This window comes from Dipteris shenzhenensis, chromosome 12 (genome assembly GCF_047967505.1).
Source record: "Dipteris shenzhenensis isolate YYH24624 ecotype China chromosome 12, Dip_SZ_1.0, whole genome shotgun sequence".
NCBI lineage: Eukaryota > Viridiplantae > Streptophyta > Polypodiopsida > Gleicheniales > Dipteridaceae > Dipteris > Dipteris shenzhenensis.
The window spans coordinates 6,638,719-6,665,418 of record NC_141607.1 but is presented as its reverse complement, the minus strand read 5'-3'; the positions used below and the strand labels follow the sequence as shown (position 1 = coordinate 6,665,418).

The 26,700-nt window shown below is 42.2% G+C and overlaps 1 protein-coding gene across 2 annotated transcripts in view; it reads left to right on the top strand.

Moving 5' to 3' along the window:
- PIR121 (transcription activator) overlaps positions 1-26,700 on the top strand; it is a 312,434-nt gene that overhangs the window by 62,642 nt on the left and 223,092 nt on the right. For both annotated transcript variants that reach the window (XM_087382159.1, XM_087382158.1), the window contains exon 8: positions 18,481-18,550. In XM_087382159.1, coding sequence (XP_087238285.1) covers positions 18,481-18,550 — 70 coding nt within the window. The remainder of the gene's footprint in view (positions 1-18,480; positions 18,551-26,700) is intronic.

The window sequence follows — 26,700 nt, the reverse complement described above, 5'->3', positions numbered from 1 at the left end:
AAGCAAATTTCTTGCATACAAAACCTGCTGTGAAGGAGGATCTGCATAACCAAACTGCTGAGAGAAATGATGTACACAAACATAAGCAAGCTTTGATCGTGATGTAGTCCATGAACCATCAGGCATAAGCACCGTGCAAATGTTTGTGTTTAATCTCTTCTGATGCAAGCTTTAAAAAATTGTTTGGAAGAACAGCCTTTATCTATGAAAGCTCTTTCTCTTGCTCTAGTCTCCCATTTGGCAAGTTTCCTGTTGTCATTGATTTCGAGACAATGTTTAGCTTGGCATAGTGTTGTTTGCTCATGCAAGAACAAAGGATAAAATTGACTAACTTCAGTGAGGTCTTGGCAAGTCAATTTAGCCTGGCAACAGTTTCCCTCATAGTCTTCATGTAAGACTTGCCATAACCTCTAATTATAACTTGCATTTTGGAAACAAAAGAATCCCATGCAGTATCAATATCAAAGTGGCTCTTAGAAGACAGAGATTGATAGGCGGATTTACAAATATTTATAGGAAAAAACAGTTAGGTACAGCAGCAACCTTCAGGATGTGAACCCTGCATTTCTACCTTAGGGTCAGGGCCTCTTCCCTGAGAAGAAACATCCGCCTGAGGATTGGACAGCAATGTAGCAACCTCTTCTTCAGGGAAGAGGGTTCTGCTAGCTGTCACTGCAGCCCACGTGATATTAATTCCTGAGTTGACCTCTAGAGAATTTCCACTAGAAGACGCACCATTGCAAGTGCGAGGGGGTGGAGGTCTTCTAACGAAAATAACTTTTCTTGGACTTTGCCATCCATAAATTGGAGTTTTTGGTCCTTTTGCTAAAAGTTGAATGGCAGGAAGTGAAGGGGAAGAAGCATTCCCATTTGAAACAACTGGGACTTTGCCTTTATCCAGATTCAGAAAAAGCTTTCTATTACCTTTATTTTTATTCCCAATAAAGGCAGGAGCATCCTTACTAGGCATTTGAGCAAGCAAAGTAGCAGGAGGCATTTTATGCTGACTCATTGGACACTGCAAAGCCATGTGCCCAAATTTTTTACATTCAAAACAAGCCCCTGCAAACAATCCCCATAAAATGCACTTCCCATGTCAACATTGTTCACTGTGACTGAATAAGACTGTGAATCTCATCTATCATAATAATCTCAAAAAAGCCTTTGGATGCATAGTGTACCTTACGAACAAACGAGCCAGCCAGTGTTCGGGTCAACCAGTTCCCTACCTCTGCAGCAGGTGGCATCCGACCTAGGAAAAATAAAATGACTATCCACAGAGTCCACAGTGCCGAGTAGCGCAACCAAACAAAAAATAAATCAAAATCTTGTCTAGCTGGATGAAAACCAAATAACTAGAAGAACCTGCCAAAAGTAACAATAGGAAATCTCGCTCGAAGCCCCTGTCGGATGAGAGCGAGGAAATCACAAGTGTGTGGACAGTGCTAGAAGATGTGAAGCACAGATTCGCCAGAATGTAGACATCCGTGGCAAACAGCCGGAGCAATATGTCTATGTGCGAGTAACTGCCCAGATGGAAAAATGCCAAGTAGGACTTGCCAAAGGAAAAGCTGTTGCCGAAGAGGGACGTTATAATGCCAAAGGAGACGCAGCCGCTTTCTCCACCACTTTAGTGGGCGATCCATATGCCGAACAAAATTTGCTCTGTCAAAAATCCAAGGCGGAAGTAATAACACTTTATACAGAGAAGGCAGTGTGATATGTGAGAGCCTCAAAGGACGGGCTGAAGAGGAAGAAGAATGTAGAGTCCAATCCTCAAGCCTATTCTAAAGTTCCATCCGAGGTACCGGCAAGAATGGTTGAAGCATTTTTGAAATTTGATGCCATAAAGGACGATAATGAGCTCCCAAACCATATTTGCTAGCAGCCATAGAAAAAGATAAAAGAGTGCCATCATCCTGAAGTACATCTGCCACAGAGGAAATGCCTTTGAAAGATAGAAAGTAAGAACGCCTGGGTTCTTGTATAGCCAAAGGAGGGTGAAATACTTTGGACCAATAAATATTGTCAGCCCTCAAGGAATTTCCCGACAAAGAATCCCTGCCATTCCATTCCAGGTGGGATAAAATATGCTTCCAATCAAGAAGCAAACGAGAGACAAGAGGACAGTCTCTGATCTTGCCTTGAATAGAGCCAAATAGGAAATCCCACTGTGAAGGCTACTAATGCGCAAAAGCAGAAGTATCAATATGCGACAAAAGAGAGCGATCATGAAAGCCCAAGGCTGATCCCCTTGCATGAACTGCAACATCATTTTCCCCCTGTGAGCAAGTATATGCATTTGAATATTGAGTATGTTTAGACCCCCGTGCATCTTTGGAGAGCAGAGACGATGCATAGAGAGTAATCTGAGACTTTTCTTGCCATTTTTTGAACACCAGAAAATCTCCATGATAGCAGACATAAAGGAAACCAGATCTACCTTAGTGAACATGATGAGAGGCAGATAGAATTGTATGTATGCTATCAAAATGGATTGCGTTATTCGCAAACGAACATGTAATGGCCAGTTGTAAGCTTCCAATATTCAAGTTTTGCCCTTAACTTTGTAAGCACCCAATCAGTTTGTTGAGAACGAGTAAGCCCCCAACCTAGAGGATAGCCAAGATGTCGAATCAGTTGAGAAGTTGGAACAATTTTCCCAGGCCACAAAAGATTATGCCAGTCTTTAGCATGCAACGGCAATAATTTTGATTTCTGAAAATTGACACTAAGACTAGCAGCCAAACCATATGTAGAAGGAGCCTGCATAATCATGGAGAGATCGCTCCGAGTATTTTTCGAGGTAAAGAAAGAATCATCAGCATATGCTTGGGCGATCATGCTATGGCTGCCAGGAATTTCCAATCCATGCAACATGCCAGTTTCCAAAAGGTGGTCCATATATTGAAGCATTGGATGAGTGGCTATGGCAAAAAGTAAAGCACTGAGGGGACATCCTTGCCGAATAGAACAACCAAGAGTCCAAGTTGTAGAAATATCCCCTGAAAGTATGCATGCAGCTTTACTATCTTGATATAACCAATTGATAACTTGTTGCATTTTTGGGCCAAATCCCAGGGCCTACATAGTTGATGAAATAAAATCCCACTTAACAGTATCAAATGCTTTGGCAATATCAACTTGCAATAGGAAAACATCCTGCTGGATATATTTGGCATATTTGATTCCAATATAAGCATTAGCAATGTTATCTGTGATATGCCTACGAGGAACAAAACCATATTGCGTAGGATGCAACCCATCATGTAAATAGCCTTTCAACCGATCAACAATCATTTTGGTAGTAAATTTGTAAATGACCGGCATAAGCGTTGATAGGATAAAACCTGTATCAAGTTTTTGAGCACTGTATATAGCTGTGGGTAGGCACATAGTTGTACACATCTAGGGTAGGTGTGGGCTTTTGGCATTTGTGGATTTTTCTTTCACAAGCATGATGGACTAATGTATAGTTTTTTGAGACAATAAAGTATGTTTTGCAGGGACTTCATGGGAAATGATGAAATGCAATGTGGTTGTACCAGATTTCCAGAGCAAGGGTGTCCAGTGTGTGGTCAAGTGAAATGTTTTTGGGGTCATGAAAATCAAGTCATGAAGGGTTTTTTAATTTTATTTTCCTGAGTCAATGTGCACTTGCATGTTACAGGAATTTGATATGTTCTGGTGTCCATGTCAAGGGGCTTTTCATGTGTGTGTACGGGGGTACATGCAAGCTTTAATGTGCATGCTAATATGTGTGGGAATTGTGTGACTAAAGGTCCAAAATGTGCATTTAATGTGATTTGGGAAAAATGTCTTGAGAGTGGTAAAATGTCACTGATGAGGTGGCAGATTAGGCTGAGGTGGCTGGACTGATTGGGAAGGCATCCTGCTCAGGCTACACGATGAATGAAGGGGAGGTTCTAGGCTTTGAGCTGGAGCTACGTGGAGATGGCGGCTGGGAGCTGATTCGATTTTACGCTGGAAGGATCTACGATGCAAGGGGGGCTCCGAGAACTCAAAGCTCAAAGCATCAAAAGATGCAGTTGACTCATGCATTATCAATATCAAAGTGGCTCAGAGAAGACAGAGAGTGAGATGCTTCAGTAACCATGGCCTTGAAAGCAACATGTTTCAAATAGCTATTGTTCACAATCAGATGCCGCCTTTGAGGCAGTCTATCATCTGGCATATCATAAAAAGATAACCTTAACCATAAAGGTGCATGATCTGAATGCACAAAGGCATAGTCAATCCACATTTTGCATGTAAAATCATCATTTTGTGGCGGAGCTACACTATACAAACGATCCAGACGTGCCTGATAAGAGGAAAGGGCATTATGTTGGAAAGTGTATCCTCGTGACAAAGGCTGCAATTCCTTCCAATGATCTACCAAATCAAGGTGCATCAGTAATTGAGACCATGCATGCCTTTCAGGGGTTAACATATGAGTATGTCTTGATGTATTGTCACCCTGTTGCGGAGCATTATTGAAATCCCCACAGATAAAGGCATGATATCTCCATGGATATTGCTGCATGGCATCCCAAATTGCAGATCTATTCCGAGAAGATTGAGGTGCATAGACAGAAGCAAATTCAAACACCTCGCCTTGAATGATGCATTGAAGAAAAATCCATCTGCTTTGATTGACATTTAAAGCAATAGCTGGCTGAAGCTCATGCTTGATCAGAAAGACTACTCCTGAGAAAGACTGCTCCCCAGCATAGAAGATATCATAGCCACAGTAATGACCTGTCTTTCCTGCCCAGACATGTTGATTGTGTTCTTGGAGTGCCACTATATCAGGCTGAAATCTACTAATATACAGCCATACAGATTTCCATTTCCTACTGTCACACATTGCGTGAACATTAAGTGCAAAGCATTTGATATGAGCAGTCATATTTCTCTCACACACACACACTTTTTTTTTGTGGGAAGAAATCTTTTATTGCTGTAAAATAATTACATTCATAGCTACTTCGAAAGTGGAGTAACTACTACTCAACTGAAAATCTCAATATAAGCTATATATACATCCTGATCAATCAAACGAGTTTGAACGCAATCATAGAATGATTGCTGCAGAGATCGTTTAAAAAAAACAAAAGATGAAAATAGGGGATTACCAAAGACTCTATGATTTTTGTCCATCCATAGAGTCCACAGTGCCCAGTAGCATACCCATAGAAAAAATAGGTCAAAACCCTGTCTAGTTGGATGAAAACCAAAGAACCAGAAAAACATGCCAAAAGTAACAGTAGGAAATCTCGCTCGAAGCCTCTGTCGGATGAGAGCGATGAAATCACAAGTGTGTGGATAGTGCCAGAAGATGTGAAGCACAGATTCAACATAGTGTAAACATCTGTGGCAAACAGCTGGAGCAATATGTCTATGTGCGAGTAATCGGCCAGATGGAAAAATGCCAAGTAGGACTCGCCAAAGGAAAAGCTGTTGCCGAAGAGGGACTTTATAATGCCAAAGGAGACGCAGCCGCTTTCTCCACCACTTTAGTGGGCGATCCATATGCCAAACAGAATTTGCTCTGTTAGAAATCCAAGGCGGAAATAATAACACTTTATACAGAGATGACACTGTGATATGTGAGAGCTTCAAAGGACGGGCTGAAGAGTCTGAAGTTCCAAACGAGGTACCGGCAAGAACGGTTGAAGCATTGCTGAAATCCGATGCCATAAAGGATGATAATGAGCTCCCAAACCGTATTTGCTAGCAGCCATAGAAAAAAAAAAAGAGTGGCATCATCCTGAAGTACATGCGCCACAGAAGAAATGCCTTTGAAAGAGAGAAAATAAGAACGTCTGGGTTCTTGTATGGCCAAAGAAGGGTGGAATACTTTAGACCAATAAATACTCTCAGCCCTCAAAGAATTTCCCGACAAAGAATCCTGGCCATTCCATTCCAAGTGGGATAAAATATGTTTCCAATCAAGAAGCAGACGAGAGAGAAAATGTTACGCTCAAGTCGAGGTAACATGACCTCGGAAGGGTCAGTCGGCATTTTCCTTTAAAGGATCAATGTTTGTATTATATTTGTTTGGGCTTCATGTAAATGATCAAAAAGGAATAAAGGTCAAGGTCCTTGGTGTGGGTGACATGGCACTAGACTAGGTGGATCTAAGGCTAAGGGACTTTAATGCATTAAATGTGCCTAGGAGCAAATGTTTTAAAGATATCCCAAGAGAGGGGTAATTAATGCATTAAGGAAGGACCCTACATTTATGACATGTGGCGTACTAGATTCATCTAGGGAGTTTTGGGGCTCGTTGAGAAAAAGCAAGAATGAGCTTTTACATAATTAGATCTATCCGTGAGTTTGCTACCAACGACGCTGGCTGGGAGGAGAAACCAAGTGCCAGTGCTCGTGATTCCATGAAAGGAAGGCAAAAATCAGTTTGTATTGTAACAATTCGTATCAGAGCGCAGAGTGTATTGCGAGCGGTATGGACTGGTTGGGTGTTTGATGCATCGAAGGACCTGCTGTGCCATACTGTGGGAAACACGGTCGCAGGAGTGGGAACTATGGCCTTAGATGATTTACGTTGTCGGTTAGCGGACGTCGTTACAGTTGTACAACGTGGTGTTTTCAGAACTCCTTGGCGTCGCGGGGGTGCAAGCTGTTGTAATAGTTGGGTAGGTTGATGAGCAGCACCGAAGATGCGTGGAAGAGTTGCGCATCTGGGATGTGGTCACGCAAATAGCCCGTGAGCGAGGTGATTGTCTAAGCGTGGGTACGGTTACGCGCGCAGGTTATTTACGAGATTGCCTTGGAAAAATTCCGTAAACTTGTGCAGCTTGGGTTTGCAAAGTGATTAGGTACTCAACAACGATTTGGAGGCGTTGTCCTCAGTGCCTTGGTTGGTGGCGGCGAATCCTGTTAAGTATGGCCGTCTTTGCAAACTTTCATGTGTTGAAGCTTTAGGTGGAGAATCGTATATCTGGCGAGGTTCTTGGAGTTCGATTACCTGCAGAAAGCTACTGTATGGTCACGGGACTTGCTTTGTGATATTCCGTCAACTGCATGGGAATGGGTTCAAATAACATCTACGAAGTCTGAGGGACAGAGGAGTGGCGCAGATTTTCGAGCCTTGCAAAGGCTTTGGCTTGGGAGAAATAGATTGACGGGAACTCTTCCTGCGGCCTTGCTTAACTTCATAGCCCTTCAACAACTTCACATCTCGTCCAACCAGCTCACAGCACCTGAGGCCTTTCTTGGACGACTCCTTCAGACTCTCACGTACCTGCAAATATTAGACTGGTTGATCTCTACATACAGCAAGGAGAAATTACCAGGGAGCATTTTACTCTCCTTTTCTTGAGTTTGGTATATTTAGCGCTATTTCAGATGGTTTGCCTACGACACAAGGTGGATATGATTCTATCCTTGTGGTGGTTGATCGTCTTACCAAGATGGCTCACTTCATTCCAATGAGAGAGTCTATTAGTGCCCCGCAAGTGGCGGATTTGTTTATTAGACATATATTTCGTTTGCATGGATTACCCAAATCCATAGTGTCAGACAGAGATGTCAAATTTACTGGTCATTCTTCCCACTGGGTAGGCTGCTGATGCCCAAAAGCAGAAGTATCACTATGTAATAAAAGAGAGTGGATCATGAAAAGCCAAGGCTGATCTCCTTGCATAAACTGCAATAATTTTCCCTCTGTGAGCAAGTAGATGCATTTGAATATTGAGAATGTTCAGACCCCCGTGCATCTTTGGAGAGCAGAGACGATGCATAGAGAGTAATTTGAGACTTTCTTGCCATTTTTTGAACACCAGAAAATTTCCATGATAGCAGACAAAGGAAACCAGATCTGCCTTAGTGAACATGATGAGAGGCAGATAAAATTGTATGTATGCTATCAAAATGGATTGTGTTATTCGCAAACGAACATGTAATGGCCAAGTTGCAAGCTTCCAATATTCAAGTTTTGCCCTCAACTTTGTGAGCACCCAATGAGTTTGTTGAGAACGGGTGAATCCCCAACCTAGAGGATAGCCAAGATGTCGAATCAATTGAGAAGTGGGAACAATTTCCCCAAACCACAAAAGACTATGCTATTCATGAGCATGCAACGGCAACAATTTTGATTTTTGAAAATTGAGCCGAAGACCAGCAGCCAATCCATATGTAGAAAGAGCCTGCATAATCATGGACAGATCACTTCGAGTATTTTTTGGGGTAAAGAAAGAATCATCAGCATATGCTTGAGCGATCATGCTACGGCTGCCGGGAATCTCCAAGCCGTGCAACTGGTCAGTGTGCAAAAGGTGGTCCAGATATTGAAGCATTGTATGAGTGGCTATGGCAAAAAGTACAGCACTTAGGGGACATCCTTGCCGAACAGAACAACCAAGAGTCCAGGTTGTAGAAATATCCCCTGAAAGTATGCAGGCAACTTTACTATCTTGATATAGCCAAGTGATAACTTGCTGCATTTTTGTGCCAAATCCCAATGCCTGCATAGTCGATGAAATAAAATCCCACTTAACAGTATCAAAAGCTTTGGCAATATCAACTTGCAATAGCAAAACATCCTGCTGCATGTATTTGGCATATTCAATTCCAACATAGGCATTAGCAATGTTATCTGTGATATGCCTACGCGGAACAAAACCATATTGCGCAGGATGCAACCCATCATGTAAATAACCTTTGAGCCGATCAACAATCATTTTGGCAGTAACTTTGTAAATAACCCTTTAGCCGATCGAGAATCATTTTGGCAGTAACTTTGTAAATAACCCTTTAGCCGATCGACAATCATTTTGGTAGTAACGTTGTAAATGAATGGCATAAGGGTGATAGGTCTCTAGTCAGCCAAAGATTCACAAATTTGCTTTTTTGGAAGGAGTTTAACAAGACCTCTCTTTCATGTGTCTGGCATTTTCTGATTTTGCCAAGCAGCGTTAACCATATGCAGCAATGTATGCTTCAAAAGAGGCCAATATTCTAGAAAAAACTCAACTGTAAGACCATCCCATCTTGGAGATTTCCATCTACCACAGGATTTGATTGCATCTGACAATTCCCTTTCAGTAAAAGGTTCCTCCAATTCCAAAGCTTGAGTAGTGGAAATAATAGGAGAAACATGCTGTAACAGTAAATTTCTTGCATACAAAACCTGTTGCGTGGGAGGAACTGCAGAACCGAACTGCTGGGAGAAATGATGCACACAAAGAGAACCAAGTTGTGACCGTGAGGTAGTCCATGAACCATCAGGGAGAAGAAGAAAAAGTAGGAGAAGAAAAAGTAGGACTTAGGTCAGAATGACCCTGTTCATGCCTCTCTTGAGGCTTAGCTAGTTTATGATGTCATGTATGAAGGTTTTGAAGATACACACAAGGATTGGAGAGACGTGTGTGTGTGTGTGTGTGTGTGTGTGTGTGTGTAGATTAAAAAGTCCCATCAATAATTGAGCCATATAGTTAATTCCATCAATTGGATAAAAAGTTTAAAAAAGGGAAACATATAAGGAAAAAATGTTTGAGACATCTAAGTTGAAAAATGCAACTAGAGTTTGCAAAAATTATGATCAAAATTAAGAATTTTTAAATTTTAATATTGAGTTTGACACACATAATATTAAATAAAGATGTTAAATCCTTAGGCAGGCCAGGTTCTGAGGTCGAGGTCCACTTACCTATCACCATCCAAACAAACTAGGTGTTAGAACATCATAGTTATGTTTGGGTAGATAGGTACTACCTATTTTCCTCGGCTTGTTATCGCTTTACCTAGGAATATAGACAACCATATGGATCCTTAAGTGAAGTTTTAAGCCACAAGTGGAGTAAGGAGCGAATGAGTGTATGGGTTAATTGCTCTTTCTTGCTTTCTTGCTCTTCCTTCCTTGCTCTCTTGATCGTCCTTGCTTTCTTGCTTCAATGAATGAAATGAGGGGAGAATGAATGAAGAAGGAAGACTATATATAAGAAAAATTAGGTTTTCCTCCTCTCCTATTGGCTTTCCATTCCTCCCCTCTCTCCTATTGGCTTTTCATTTATCCCCTCTCCCATTGGCTCCCATTACTCCCCCTCTCCCATTGGACCCCCATCCCTCATCCCAATCTTCCATTAGCCCTCCCCCCATCCATCCATTTCTTCTTCCTCCCCATTGCCACCACTCCCATCCCACATTTCCACCACGTCCCATACTCCTCCCATTTCCCAAAATCCCATATTTCCCCATCTCACCCTCCTCTTTTTCATCAGGGGGAAGTGGAGGGGGTGGTGGTGGAGGGGGGAATGGTGGAGAGGGAGGTGGGAGGTGGGAGGGGGAAAAAAGAGATATCATGCCTTTATATGTGGGGATTTCAATAATGCTCCGCAACAGGGTGACAATACATCAGGAAATACTCATATGTTAATCTCTGAAAGACATGCATGGTCTCAATTACTGATTCATCTTGATTTGGTTGATCTTTGGAAGGAATTGCAGCCTTTGTCACCTGGATACACTTTTCAACATAATGCCCTTTCTTCTTATCAGGCACGTCTGGATCGCTGGTATAGTGTAGCTCCGCAACAAAATGATGATTTTACATGCAAAACGTGGGTTGACTATGCCTTTGTGCATTCAGATCATGCACTATTATGGTTGAGGTTATCTCTTTATGATATGCTAGATGATAGACTGCCTGAAAGGCGACATTTGATTGTGAACGATGGCTATTTGCAGCATGTTGCTTTCAAGGCAATGGTTACCGAAGCATATCAATCTGTGTCTTCTCAGAGCCACTTTTATATTGATAATGCACGAGATTCTTTTATTTCCAAAATGCAAGTTGTAATTAGAGATTTCGTCCTTTGTCCTTGCATGAGCAAACAACACTATGCCAAGCTAAACATTGTCTCCAAATCAATGATCATAAGAAACTTGCTAAATGGGAGACCAGAGCAAGACAAAGAGCTTTCACAGATAAAGGCTGCTCTTTTAAACAATTTTTTAAAAGCTTGCATTTGAAGAGATTAAAAACAAACATTTATATACCTAAATGAATCCAAGAACATTCCCAAACTCATCCTCTACAAACACAACATAGTGCAGTTTCAATCTCCTGATAGTCGCTGATAAGGTTGAAAACCATAAACTCCATCACGGTAGCAGGGACTAGCTACTATGACATCCCCGCTGACATCATTAGCGCCCAACAGTGGGTGTAGACAATAGTATATAAAAATGCTTGCACACATACAAATCCACACACCCACACATACTTGAGGATCCATTTATTATTTAAAGAATTAATTCAAGCAAGCGATATGTTCAATCACTTCAATAAATTAGCAAGTTTGCAATTGAGCTCTCAGATCCAACAATTTTGTGATTTTAGTGCTAAGATTCTTCTATTACGATTCAAAACATGTTTATAAGAGGACTTCAACATAACTACCAGAATGAAGTTGACAGATCCCACCAGCTCCTTTCCAATTGGCTGCTGGCGACAACATTGTTCGAGTCATTTCTAACTTTGGGTAAGCATCGTTCAAGTCATTTAGGTTCTTAGCCCTAGCAGTTTGCCAACAAAATGATGGATATAATTCATTAGGTCCATGAATAGACATCTGACTTCTTTCTTAGGCCTTATGATGGTTCGGCGGTTTTTCATCCGTCTCTCGAGTGTGTCAAATCCGGCCTACCCGACTCCGGTAAGAGTGTGGCCTTAGACCCTTAGTTGGAGTCGTGCAACTCCTAGTCGGCAGCCGCACCTGTCAAGCCTTTATGGCCAAGCGGCATCTGCCAGGCCCTTTATGGCCATGCCACATAATCAAGATACGACCACAAGCATAGGGAGTTTTAGCGGTTAGTAGTTTAAACGCGCGGCATCATCACAAGTTGTTGGTGACCGTGGGCAAGAAAGTAGGAGTTAAAGGGTATGCTACCATTGTAAAAAGGTTGTTGATACCGGCTGTCTTATGCATTCAAGTATTCAGCTTTGTGATCCCGGCATTGAGCATTTGCACTTTGCGGTTATACGATTGTTTCTTCAATCAAAGCTTCTGGCATTCGTTCCGGCATTTTTCTATTTTTTGTTCCATCTTCTTTATGCTTTTTCAACATTGTGTGTCCAAGTTACGACCCGACCCGGTGGCTTTCCTTTTTGCACCTGTTAATAGGGAAATGTAAAAGGCAGTGATGATTGCTTTCAGGACCATGACTTGTTGGCAGGGACAACAGTTTCAAAAGCTTCTTGAAAGCTCATTTGCAGAATACTGGAACTAGAATAAGGTGAACAAGGATCTTTTAGATGGTAAAAACGTATCATCATCAAGATGGTCAAAAAGTATCTTTTAGAGAATTTAAACTTTCATTTATGAATTATCCAAATTACAACTTATGAAAATATCTCTAAATTCTTATTAGCTTTATTATCCTATACCAGTAGGGAATACTATCCGACATCTATTCATGGTCATGTTAATTTGGTACAGATCCAAGCATTGTATTGGTTGAATTCCTCAAGATCTATACTGTCCCATACCAGTATAACATTGAGAGAAGTAATATATAATGCTTAATTATTTTAGTCTTTTGTTATGATGTGACTAGCAAGAATTGACATATATTAATTTGTGGCCAGCAGAAAAATATATGCACATCATTGTCTAATCACACGTCTAAGTTTTTGATTCCTCCCATCAACAACTTAATGTCTTGGTATAGTAATTGCGTAATGAGAAAATACTTACAAGAGATTATCTAGCATAACCATATATTCTTTAGTAATATCCATATACACAACATCACAAAGAAAATTATCAAATCCGAAATCTATATTTCTAGCTGACATTAATGTATCCCCCTCTTGCTTTGCATAAATGTCATCATGTGATTCGGGTCAATCATATGGTTTTTCTTCTCTTCATTTTTTTTCTTCCAAATCTCATTCGGATTCATTGAAGCATATTAAATGTACCAAGCAATATCATGTACACCAATTTGGATTTATCTACTTAGATAAAATTATGTGTACATACAATCCTTTTAGTTGGTATCATTAGCTAGTTGATCACACGTAGAACAATATATAAATTTAATGTTCTTGAATGGTATATATGTGTGCCTTCTTGTCTGCTCTTAATTACTTTCTTACACGCAGACTTTTGCAGCCCTTTGTCTCGAGGGTTTTGCTGCCCCTTTTGTTCATATTCAGGGTTTTGATTTTGCCTCTCACACCTTACTACTTTGTTGTTATACATAGTCTCTCTATAACCCTTCGAGATGTTTTTGGTTTCCTTTGTCTTGTTGTACATCACCTTGGGTGTGAGTAGCACATTTCTTTGGTGATCCCGCTCTTGCTAGATCTGAGTTTTTTCGTGCATCTCTACGGCAATCGCTTTATGATTGTCTATGTGCATGGGATTTAGATTATCCTGATGATGCATGTTATTGGAGGTCCTAGCTTTTGGGACTAATTCTTGTAATGTATTTCCTCCCCCCCACCCCGCCCCCCTTAAAAATAAGTGAGTAGCACATTTCATCCTTTAATCTCAAGATGGCTGATACTTCTGACTTACAATAAAGACCACATCTTACATAACAAGAAGCAAAAGCATGTGATGGGTCAGGATGACACCTGACTCCCATGAGGCAGAGCTTGTCTTTGACGTGATGCACGAAGGTTTTGAAGATACTAGGAAAGGCTGAACGGATCCCCACTGTGGGAATCCATGTTGATGTTGATGACATGGTGGATCCAATCCGAGAATATGCCAAGATTGTTGTAGTTATTTCTTCCTGAGTTGTATCCTGTTGCAACAGATGTGGGGATTTGGCTGAGCAGGACACTTGGGCTCTCCTTTGTCCAAAAGGTGGACTATGCAGCAAAAAGGTTTTTTAAAAGGTATTATGACTGATGAGCAGCACAAGCAGGAGCACACCTCTCTTTATTATGGGCAGCAGATGGTGCATGGTTTGCCTTCGTCTCCTACACTTGATTAGGCATCGTTATCCAGTTTGATTGGAGGTTGTAGACTTGCCTCATGCTTTATGAAAATCTTGCAAGGTGGTGTGTACCCCCAAGCCAAATGGAAATTCTAACAGGTTTTGCATTTATGGGATAGAGATGTCCCTACCCCAGAGTCTTATTCTATCGCAGTTAATAATGTTGCTATGGGGAGTGCTTTTTATAAGCTGAAATGGGGTCTCTTTACTGGAGCTTGCTTTGCCTCACAATCCCCTTTAGTCTCGCCTAAAATGCCTCCGCATGTGATTCTTTCCCCGGTACAAAGCACAGACGCTCGAAGCATATCCGACCCTAAAAATGAAAGTAATAATTCAGCTATTGTTGTGTAGGGGATAAAGGAAAAGGCCTTGCTACTAATGCTACTATCTTGATGCCTTCTGCAACGCAGTCTACGGCAAAAGAAAAGAATTCGAGTGAAGGCTTGCAAACTTTGAGGAAAATGTGAGACAGCTTGGAGGGTAGGCAAACTTGAAGGACCTACAAAACCACTAGTGCTGAAGTTCAGGACAGCCTTGGTCAGGAAGACTCTCATGAGCACAAGAGCGGCGACTCTGAAAGGGAGCAGAATCTATCTAGATGACGACCTCACCCTCCTACAACAAGAGCATTGAAGGGAAGACATGGGACATGTAATGGCAGCAAGAGAAGCAGGAAAATGGGCAGCAGACAGGGATGGTAGAGTGATCATTCGAGAGAGAAGAGACAAGGAAGAGGGAGAATTATGACGGTGTCGAGCCCATGGAACGAGTATACACACTGGATAGAAAATAGTAGTGTGGAATTGTATGGCACATTATGGTCGTATCTGGGAGGTTTCCTGGAGTCAAACAATGATAGGGCCTTTGACACTGTCCCGCGATCCCGCATGATCAGGAGACTATAGGAGATGTAGATTTGAGACGCTGATTGGGGTGTCATGAGATTATATGAGTCAATCAGAGGCAAAGTACGTGTCCAGGCGGTCAATCAGACTTGGTTGAGAGCAGGATTGGAGTGAAGCAGGGCTGTCCACTTTCACTGACCCTCTTTAGACTCTACATCCATGAGATCACATCTTTCATAGACTGCCTAGGAGGTGAGCGATCACTATTGGCTGACCTCATGATACAGATATTGCTATACGCTAATGACAATCCTCATATCATCCTCAACGGAAGGCCTGCAGGGACATCTCGAGGCCCTAGATGTGTTCTTTGGAGAGAGAGACTTGACAGTCAACCTTGGGAAGACCAAGGTTATGGTCTTCAACACTTCATATGCAATGACTCGTCGACTCACTTTCACTTATCGTGGTGAGCCAGTGGAGATAGTGCAGTCCTACACATATATGGGAGCACTCTTCACTGGGTTGGTCTTGACGACGACCCATGCAGCCCAGGCACGACTCATATGAGGGCGGAGTGCTTTGGCCTGACTAGAGAGACAGTACTTCGAGGCACACTTTCTGGACCCATCGACGAAGAGCTGGCTCTTTGACACACTAGTGCGATTGACATCCATGTATGCAGCACCCTTCTGGGGTGTGATCTACCGAAGACCGAGTGGAGGAAATTTGAGCGGCTACAAGTGATTAAGCCCTCAGCTCCACATGAGATCATACAGGCAGTGTTCGCCATGACTCCCCTATATATTGATGCCATCTTTCGGACAGTGACATTCATCCAGAGTCTGGGACTTACCTTGATGGAGATTACCGAGACTGGCCCTGGAGTCATCCAAACGACTAGCAGAGAGTGGAGCAAACATATGGTATGCACGGATGCCCACATGGTTTACCACGCACGGTATTTAGATGGACAGTCTCCCGTTGTCAGTACAGCATGGACGCACCCTTGAGTCGATCCCGTGAGACGAGATTCACTGTATCATATGGTCAGATCTCCTCCAGTTCCATACATCTCGAACTTGGGGGGGGGACTAGAAGCTCCCCACCAAGTCCCAGTTCTACTGCATGCCTAGAGAGCAACGGATATGTATGCTATGCACACTAGGAGTGATTGAGACAGAGGAGCATTTTCTATGTGCTTGCCCAACCTATTATGAGATCAGGGGATGCTACCATTGCCTCCACCAAGAGGGGAGTGGCTTCGGCCCACTCTCACAACTGATTCACTTCTATGACGAGGTCTGCATTGGTCTATATGTACTTGAAATGCACCAACAGATTAGAGAGCAGCAGGAGGCGACCAGACCACAGGACAGAGAGGTTGATAGAGCATAGCGGCACGTTACAGACTTCTATGCATTTGAGTCAGCCCTAGGACACAGGGGGATGGAGGTGGACGAGATAGCTGACGTGTGGGCGGCTTGGATTACTGAGAGGTGGACAAGAGACCACCTGTGGCACGGAGAGTGACCAGAGCACATCTTTGCCTAGGTTTGTTATTGGGGACTTTGGACTTTGTGGAAAGAGAGAAATCATAGTCTTCGGTAATCCCACTTTTTCCAAGTTTCCTTTCTTCCGTATGTCACTCTGGCAATCATTTTATGATTGCTTGTATGCTCGTCAGATAGATTATCCTGTGTGCTTGTCTTACAGTGGCATTTTCTAACTGCGTGTTACCTCTCTAGGGACTGGTCTTTGTCATATAAAGCTACATGGATTTCACTTTAAAAAAGAAAGTGTGTGTGTGTGTGAACCTCTGCATCATCCTCAGCATCTTTGTACGTACAACCATGAGTTTCTAGTATAGAATTCCAAAGCAAAGACTCCGAGCAATTTGTTTGGATTCTCGCTGGCGTGACCAAGTTAAATTATTGCAAGACCCAAAGTCAAGGATGACACAAGATAGACGGCTTGTGCAGTTGATACAAAAGCAGCTACTCATCACGGTGGAGGAATGGATCACAAACTTTGCTAGAAGGGGGTGATGATCACAGTCTGCTGTAGAAATCATTAGTAGGATGTGTCTACCGAAAGCTTCTAATGACCGTTTATTTCTTGCCCAGACTCTCTATTCCTTGCTGTTGCATAGTGTTAACCCCTTCTCAAGCACGTGGCACGAACTGCTCGTGGAAGACTTGAGGCGCAGTGAGCAGTAATACGAAGTCCTGGAGCGTTGAGGCATGGACTATTGATTAACTTCAGATGCTGGTGGAGTCGCACGTAATTGTAGAAATCCTTTGACCACCTGTTGGGGTGCATTCATTTGCAAATCACAAACTACTTCTGAGAGTCCTACATCTTGCAGAACTCTACAGTAACTGCGAGGAAGCAGGTAGTCATTGAAGGGCTACAGGAGCCCTTTGAGAACTGAGCTCTTTTTCTTGTTATATGCAGAGCCTTTGGCGCCGCATGGCTGCAGATTAGAGTGCTGTTGGTCCTTTTATATAATAGAGTCTTCTTAAATTTTCTCTACGAGCCCGGAAGCGTTGATGCATCTCTTTGAAAAATCCCTTTAATTTGTCGTAAGGTCTTAGAATCATGAGACATTGTGACAGCTCACATGAGTCTTTTTCGTCTCTTTTTATTTGAAAACTGTATCACACGTACTTACAACTCTCTTTTGGCTCTATTGAAACCTTCACATGAGGGATCTTTATTTATTATATTGGCCCATGGTCTTCGATACTTCAATCAATCGAAATTATCTTCACTATCTCCATTCCTTCTTATCCAACTCATCATTTGTACTCAAGCCGCCAATCGTGTTAGCTACACTCAATCGATGAATTATCACACTAACTAATCCCAACCCAGTCATGCTTGATATACAAACATCAGAATACACATATTACGTCCAATTACAATAACATCAGTGACACTAGCGACATTAGTATTAACATGGAATCACCCACGATACCAACCATCGAGACTTGCAAAACATGGATACTTTGACGTCTTTGTGCGACATCCGAATTGGTACCATCGCATTATATCCAATTTCCATAGTCATCCGTAGCATGAAAAATAGTTATGGGAAAATACATTTCCGTAACAATAGGTATCAAGCAATAACAATACTGTATGAAGCAGTAAGTGGTATTTTTGGTGTTTCAAGCCTGATATTTTATATATTAAGGAGTCAGTATCAATTCCTGGTTGTATTAAGTGGATATATCTTCAATGTTGAAAGCTTGGGAGTCTCGTTTGGTTACTCTGCTTGGAGAATATCCATCTTTTTGCACAATTCACGCAGTACATTTGTTCTTACACATGCCCACACTAGCCAAATCATGCAAGCTGCCAGGACAGGGAAATTCTGAAGATATTCTTGTAAGGGAGATGTTGACTCATTTATCTGTTCATTTTATTTTTAGTTGTATGTTTTAAAACCCAAAACTGGGATCTACTTTTTGAAGGGGAATAACTCTTGATCTCCAACCATTATGCTCTTTTCTGTGGAAGTAGGAAATTGGGCTGTTTTGCTTGAAGAGCTATTAGAGTTTTTCATGTTTGTATGGTCTTGTCTAATGCCGGACTTAGAGGAGCTATAGTTTAAGTTCTGCACACGAGGCCCATAATATTTTCTGGTTTGCAGAACTTTTACTCAGGTTAGCACGCAATGGCAAGACACTGATTCGATGCGGGAAGAACTAGACGATTTGCAGGTCTCTCAATTCTTTTTACTCCTGCAAATTATATTGTGTTTCTGAAGGGTACTGCACATCATCTTCCTGTTTGATACATGCTTTGGTTCTCCTCCTTTTGTCATAATAGTTAAGTCCTGGAAGGCTGTAAACTTTATATAAATTCCTGTTTGTAAAAGGAAGGGATCTGGAAGTTCTGATAAAATTCTAGGTTGTGCAGTACCTTGTAAAGGAGGTGGTCAGATTAACAACAACTACCTTCTTATGTCAGTCACACCCTCCTACAAGGTAGTGATCCTCCATGGTTTGTGGCAAAACTATGGATTATGAGAGAAGCAATAGGAGGAGCTACCATTCCTCCTATTGTTTCTCCTCCCTTCTCATTCCAAATTTACTACTATGAAGTTCTGTCAAATAAGCATTGTTGAAAGCTTACAAGTTCTCATTAGTTTTATTGGATGAGATTTTTATGTGGGTGGTATATATGCTGATATAAGTAAAGAGATGCCTTTTTAGTTGAATGGAATGGATGTGGCTACAATCCTATACCAGGCCGAGTGTGGATGGGTTATTTTCGCTGGCTTGTTTAATTGAACCATCTACGCTAGTCTCTATTATAACACTTCTTACTACGATTGCTTATCCACAGTCATCATGTGGGTATTGTACCTTTGAGAAAACAACTGCTTGTAAGCTGCACAAAATGGTTTAGAAGGACATGCTTTTGGAAATCTAGGGTTTATTGCTTAAGAATTGAAAGGGGTTGTCGTGGGTTTACTTTGCGACTCAGAGGGAGTGGAGGAGAACAACAAATATCTCCATAATCCTTGGAATCCAGGAATCCATTTGCCCCTAAGCACATTTGCACAATTTGGTGCACCAAGGCCTTTGGCCTTAGCTTTGTATTGTCCTCTATCTCCTAAAACAAAACAACAGCCTCGACTAGTGAGTCACTTGGGTCCAAAGCCTGTTTTAAATGAGAAACGTGAAACACAGGGTGCACCTCACAAGCCTGTGGTAATTCCACTCTATAGGCCATATTGCCTATTCTTTCTAGAATTAACGATTGCCCGGAATATCAGGGTGATTACTTAGCACACTCTCCTAGAGTCAAAGGCTTGGAGTGTGAAGGAATGCTGAGAAAAGCTTCTTCTCCTTCCTTAAACTGTCTGAAAGATCTGCCTTCATTTGCATATGTCTTAGTTCTATCCATAGCTTGGCAGTTATTGACTCTTGCGAGCGCTAGCATCTCTTGCATCGTAACAACGTAGTTTGTGGCAGCAAGCACTTTTTGAAGTATTCCAACACTAGTTGGATTCACTGGTCTATAACCATAGTTCAAGTCGATTCATTCCTTTAGGGAAATATTTTCTGTCATTATAGGCAAACTCCAACGTTAGCAACCACTTGTTTCTCGTTTGTTGCCTCAATGATACATATGCTTGTAGCATATCTAGTAAACAATCTCTCAGTCTAACCATTCGTTTAACGATGATCCCAACCACACATCCCCAACTCAATCCTTAGTGCATCAAACACTGCAGTCTAAAAATTGACTTGTGAATCTAGTATCCTTGTCTGACACTATGGATTTGGGTAATTCATGTAGATCCCTAGTTGAAATAAAGTGAGCCATCTTGGTAAGACTGTCAATCACCCCAAGAATAGAATCATATCCACCTTGCATCGTAGGCAGCCCACCTATAAAGTCTATGGACATGCTCTCCCATTTGCCTAATGGTATCTCCAAGGGCCGTAAAAGGTTAGGTGGCTTCACCTACTTTGCCTATAGAAAGCTTTTTGGTCAATTTTCTCCTTTGTAGCCTATATGATTATTTTTTCTGCAACACCAACCACTTGCCTATTTGCTTGCGTGCCACTCACCAACCACTTGTCTCTCTACCTGCCTGTCACTTACCAAATGATTCTAAATTTATACGCTGACCTCTATTATTGTATTGTGAAGAACGTACGGTCCACCACCAACAAAAGCTGAGTCACAAATTGATTGCAGGTAAGAATGTATGTGTAGTCAGAGTTGGGATGTGAATACCCCTGTCTGATAATTGCATGTGGTATGCTACCAAATCACCTGCCTCCACCAATTGTATCCTTCACTTTTGTTTTTCCATCTGTGACTACCCTACGCCAAGTCTTTCAAGAGACAAGAATTAAATCAATGACTTCCCGCTAGACTACTGGTGTCAAGCGTCACTTGTAACAGAGGAAAGGGCTTTTTTCTCTGTCAGCGCCACTAACCATCATCATTGGTCGAGCCACCTCCATCATCGACGACCATGTCACTAACCTTAGACAAAAGCGAGCGTTGAATTTAATTCTTACGAAGACAACTGCAGCAGATCTTGCCAAGATGATTTCCAGATGGCCAACCACAACAAATGAGTTCATTCCAATGCTTGTTGATCCGTGCGGCTACTAACTTTGTTAGCACAGAGCAACACTTTCTCTATGCAGATCAAACTCAATAACTCAAACCACCCAATTCTTCAACACTGAACCAAGAGCCCTGCGCTCTGATACCACAATGAAACAGTCCCATCCAACTGACAATTTGCATAAGGAAATACCGAGTGACGGCAGCTCAATTGTCCTCCTAGCCAACCTCTACAGCCAACGCTTACCTCTATGATAAAACTTAGTTTCTAGGTTTAGCTATAGAGCCCCAACTTGCTAGATGGATCTAGATGCCACATGTCCAATAATTAGGGCCTTTCTTTGATTGCTCTTGTACTCACATTTAATCCATTTGCCCCTAGGCACAATTCGCTTTTATTCTCTAGTTGTCTATGCTTTTTCTGTGACCTCTTGTAGACTTACCTTTTTTCTGTCCAGCCTTGTACGCTTTCTTCTTTAATTGCTCTATACATATTTCAGTTCCTTTACCTCTTCTCCTTTTGAGAAAAATGGCAGACTGTCCATATGAAAAGAATTTTCAAAAAGAAAGATCAGTCCAAAGCAAAAAGCAAAAGCAGGCAATGGGTCAGGGTGACCCTTTTCATGCCTTTGCAGAGGCTCAACTAGTATATGAGGTGATGCACGAGGGATTTGAAGATACTTGCAAAAGTTGGAAAGATCTAGTTCCCACCACATAGATCATGGTGGAAGTGGACGATATTTTTGATCCAGTCAAAGAATATGCCAAGCATGCCATCATTATCTTCTTTCCAAGACGTATGCGTGTTGCTACAGATGTTGGTAATTGGTTGACTAGAACCCTGGGTGGTTGCTATGTCAAAAAAGTTCACTATGCAGCAAGGGGTCTTTTGAAGTGATCATGGCAGATGAAGAGCACAAGCAGATTTTATTGGAGCACTCTCCTCTTTTCTATGGGCAGCAGATGGTTCATGTGTTGCCTTGGTCTCCCACCAGAGATTATCAGGCGTTGATCCGACATAGATGCCGTGTCTGGGTGGGAGTTGTGGACTTCCCTCAATGTTTGGCTTCTCTTTTGCCAAAAATTGCAGCATCTCTTGGCAAAGTGGTTTGTCCACCACGGGCTAATGGCAATTCAAACAGATTTTGTATTTTGTAGGACACAGATAATCCAATCCCAAACTCTTATTCGGTTACAGTGAAATAATGTTTCGATGGGTAGTGCCTTTTATAAACTGAAATGGGGTCTCATTGCAGGTGCTTGCTTTGAATGCAAGAAGTTTGGGCATATGGCTTCACAATGCCCTTCACATACTCCAATAACGCCAGTGCAAGGCTGATTTGTCTCCGCCTTCAAGCAAGACTTCTACTGCCCCCTCTTTGATGAAGACTAAGGGGGTGAAATAGTTTTTCGCTGTCCAGGACAAAGGGAAAGCACCGGTTGCTTCAAATGGTGATGTTCTTCCTTCTGTGACTTCGGCCTCTCATCCTCACGCAAAGGAAAAAACTTTGAATGATGCTTGGCAAACCCCAAGAAAAGTCTTTTCACCTAGGAGACCTTTGCCCTCCCGGACTTGGAATGGTGCTTCATCTCAGGACAAAACACCGGGTGAGAATTCTAGTATTGGTTTGACTTGGGCTGAGCTGACAACCAATCGTACCCTCTTTCCAAAAGAGGAAGTTGCTGCATTATTGTCTTCTCCTCAGACTGAGTTTTCTTCTCAAGGCCAAGGTTCGGATACTAAGGTAGAAATGTAGACATAGAAGGCATTTTGGCTGTTGTACATACGTGTCCCATATCTATAAATATGCTTGATCATCTCAAATGTGTCACTTTGAATGTACAGGGTTTGTGGGATGCTCGAAAATGGAAATTGGTCTGGCTGTATATATGCCAATTGCAGCCTGATGTAGTGGCACTGCAAGGGCATAATCAGCATATGTATGCTGGAAAATCTGGACGTTTTGTTGGTTATGACATTTTTTATGCTGGAGAGCACACTCTCTCTGGGGTAGCTTTTTTGGTTAAGCATGATCTTCACCCTATTGTGGCCTTCAATGATCACCATGGTCGATGGATGATCATACAATGCCTCATTCAAGGCGACATCTTTGAATTTGCATCAGTATATGCTTCTCAATCTTCCAGGAATCGAGCTTTGGTTTGGGATGCCATGCATAAATATCCCTGGTGGCATTATGCTTTTATCTGTGGTGATTTCATTAATGCCTCATAGTCGGGAGATAATACCTCAGGCCACACTCACATGTTGGCTTCTGAAAAGCAAGCATGGTCTGATTTTTTGCTTCGGTTCTCTCTCGTCACACACACACACACACACACACACACACACACACTTTTTTAAAAAAGGTGAAATCTTTGATTGATTATATTATATGAGTAGCAATCTTAAAAAAAGGTGCTACAATTACATCAACTGAAAATTTCAGTATATGCCAAAAAGACCTCATGATCTATGTAGCGGGTCTGCAAACAATCAAAGAAATATTGCTGCGGAGAACGCCTAAAAAAGCCAAACAGAGAGAAAGTAGGATCACCAAAGACATTACAATTCCTATATGTCCATAAAGTCCATAGTGCCCATGAGTGAACCCAAACCAAGAAAAGATGAAACTCCGGTCTGGATGGATGAAACCCAAATAGCCAAAAGAATTTCCCAAACGGAACAGATGGGAATCTTGCTCCCAGGCGCTGTCGAAGCAGATAAAAAAACTCGCGAGAGCACGGACAATGCCAAAACAAGTGAGGCACAGTCTCCGAAGAAGCAGAACATCTGTGGCAAAGTGCAGGAGCAATGTGTCGATGAGCTAATAGCTGTCCAGATAGAAACACTCCCAAAAGAACTCGCCAAAAGAAAACTTGTTGTCGAAGCGGTACTTTATAGGCCTAAAGTTGTTGTAATCTTTTCCTCCACCACTTGGTTGGGTGGTGCATTCGCAAAAAAGAATCACACCTCTTTGAAACCCGAAGTTGAGGCAAAAGGATTTTATACAATGCAGGTACAGTAATCTAAGATAGCCTCAAAGGACGAGAAGAGGACTGTGGAAAAGTCAAAGTCCAATCTTCCAGCCGGTCCTGGAGTTCCAAAGGAGGAATCGGAACAAAGGGCGAAAGCACAGAAGTAATTTGTCGCCACAAAGCACGATAATGAGAGCCCAATCCATATGTAGTGGCTGCTAGACAAAAGGGCAGCACAGTACCAGCATCATCTACAACATTAGCAACCGAGGTGATGCCTTTAAACGAGACAAAGTAGGAACGTCGAGGTTCCTGTAAAGCCAATGGAGGTTGAAAGACTTTCGACCAGTGAATGCTTTCAGCTCTCAAAGAATTCCCAAGCAAAGATTGCCGTCCATTCCATTCTAGATGAGAAAGAACATGCTTCCAGTCAAGAAGTAAGCGGGAGACAAAAGGGCATCCAGGCAAAGTGCCATCAGTGCAGCCAAAAAAGAAATCCCACTGATCGAGTTGCCAGTGACCAACCACAGAAATACTGATATGAGTGACCAGAGTCCTAATCATAAGAGCCCAAGGCTGATCACCTTGCAGAAATTGCAGCAACATTTTCCCCGCGTGGGCAAGAATATGCACATGAATATTCGTGATGTTCAATCCACCATGCATCTTGGGAGAACAAATGTGATGCATCGAAAGCAGCCTGAGACTTTTTCTACCATGTTTGGATCGCCAGAAGATTTCCATAAAGACAGACATGAAAGATGTAAGATCTGCCTTGGTGAACATGATCAAGGGCAAGTAAAATTGAATATATGCCACAAGGATGGACTGCAAGTGAGTTCCCACCCCAGAGGGTAACTAAGATGACGAACAAACTGAGTGGGTGGAATGATATCCCGGGGCCATAATAGACTATGCGAGTCTTTGGAATGCAAAGGGAGCAGCTTAGACTTCTGAAAATTAACATGAAGACCAGCTGCCAAACCATAAATAGAGAGGGCCTGCATCAAGGCACCAAGATCATGGGGTGTATTCTTTGGGGTAAAGAAAGAATCATCAGCATAAGCTTGAGCAACCATGCTGCGATTAGCATCCAATTCCAAGCCATGAAGTGATCTTGTAGCCACAAGATGATCAATATATTGCAGCATAGGATGAGTAGCAATAGCATACAGTAAAGCACTAAGAGGGCATTCCTGGCGGATCGAACAACGAAGAGTCCACTCATTAGAGATATCCCCAGAGATAATGCAAGCCGCAGTGTTATCTGTGTAAAGCCAGTAAATAACCTGCTGCATTTTTTGTCCAAACCCCAAAGCTCGCATAGTTTGCGAGATGAAATCCCATTAAACTGTGTCAAAGGCTTCTGCAATATCTACCTGCAAGAGTAGAACATCCTGCTGCGTGTATTTGGCATATTCAATCCCAATATAAGCATTGGCAATGTTATCTGTGATATGGCGACGTGGAACAAAGCCATATTGGGAGGGATGCAACACATCATGCAAATAACCTTTAATCCGATCAACCACCATTTTGGCAATGATCTTGTAAATGACTGGCATGAGCGTGATTGGCCTCCAATCACCAAGTGAATCACATAGTTGCTTTTTTGGAATCAGCTTGAGAAGACCCTTTTTCCATGACAAAGGCATCTGCTGATTTTGCCATGCTGTATTTACCATTTGCAGCAAGGTGAATTTAAGAAGATCCCAGAATGCAAGAAAAAATTCAACAGTGAGACCATCCCATCCTGGAGATTTCCATCTACCACAGGATCTCAGTGCATCAGACAATTCCCTTTCAGTGAAGGGATGTTCAAGTTCCAAACCCTGAGCATCAGACAGAATTGGCTGAATATGCTGCAAAAGAAGCTGACGTGTAGACACGACCCGAGGAGAAATAGTATCTAGATGCCCAAAATGAGTGGAGACGTGCTACACACATAAATCAGCAAGCTCTGAACGAGATGTTGACCAAGAACCATCAGGCATCCGGATACGACAGATATTGGCAGCCTGCCTTTTGTAGTCTAAACTCTTAAAAACTTGCTTGGAAGAGTGGCCTTTATCCAAAAATGCCCGTTGTCTGGATCGAGTTTCCCATTTAGCAAGCTTTCTGCGATCATTAGATTGAAGAGAGAATTGAGCCGGCGAAGATGAGCAAGCTCAGTCAAACTCTGACATGTAAATTTGGCATGTGCTATAGTCTCCCTTTTGGCTTGCACATAGGATTTGCCATAATCTCGAATAACTGCTTACATCCAAGCAAGAAAAGCCTGCCAGGCATAATACGAACCAATGCGTATCTGACGAGAGACAGGCTGAATAGGATCAGAGACCGAGGCTTTTAAAGTCAGCATGCTCCAGATACTATCATTAATCAGCAAAAGCCTTCGGCAAGGCAATCTGTCAGTGGGAAATTCATGTAAGGAAAGCCTCAACCAAAGAGGAGCATGATCCGAATGTGTGAAAGCATGATCAACTCAAATTTGACAAGTAAAGGCATCACAATGCTGTGGATCAATCTGATACCATCTGTCCAAGCGTGCCCGATAAGAAGATTGAGCATTATGCTGAAAGGTATAACCCGGAAGCATGGGCTGTAATTCCTTCCAGAGATCAACCAGGCGCAACTGAAGCAAAAAATCAGACGATGCCTGTGTTTCAGAAGCAGACATATGAGTGTGGCTTGAGGTGTTGTCACCCGATTGAGGGGCATTATTAAAGTCACCACAAATGAAGGCATGTTGTCGCCATTGATAAGTATGCATGGCAGCCCAGATCAAAGCTCTATC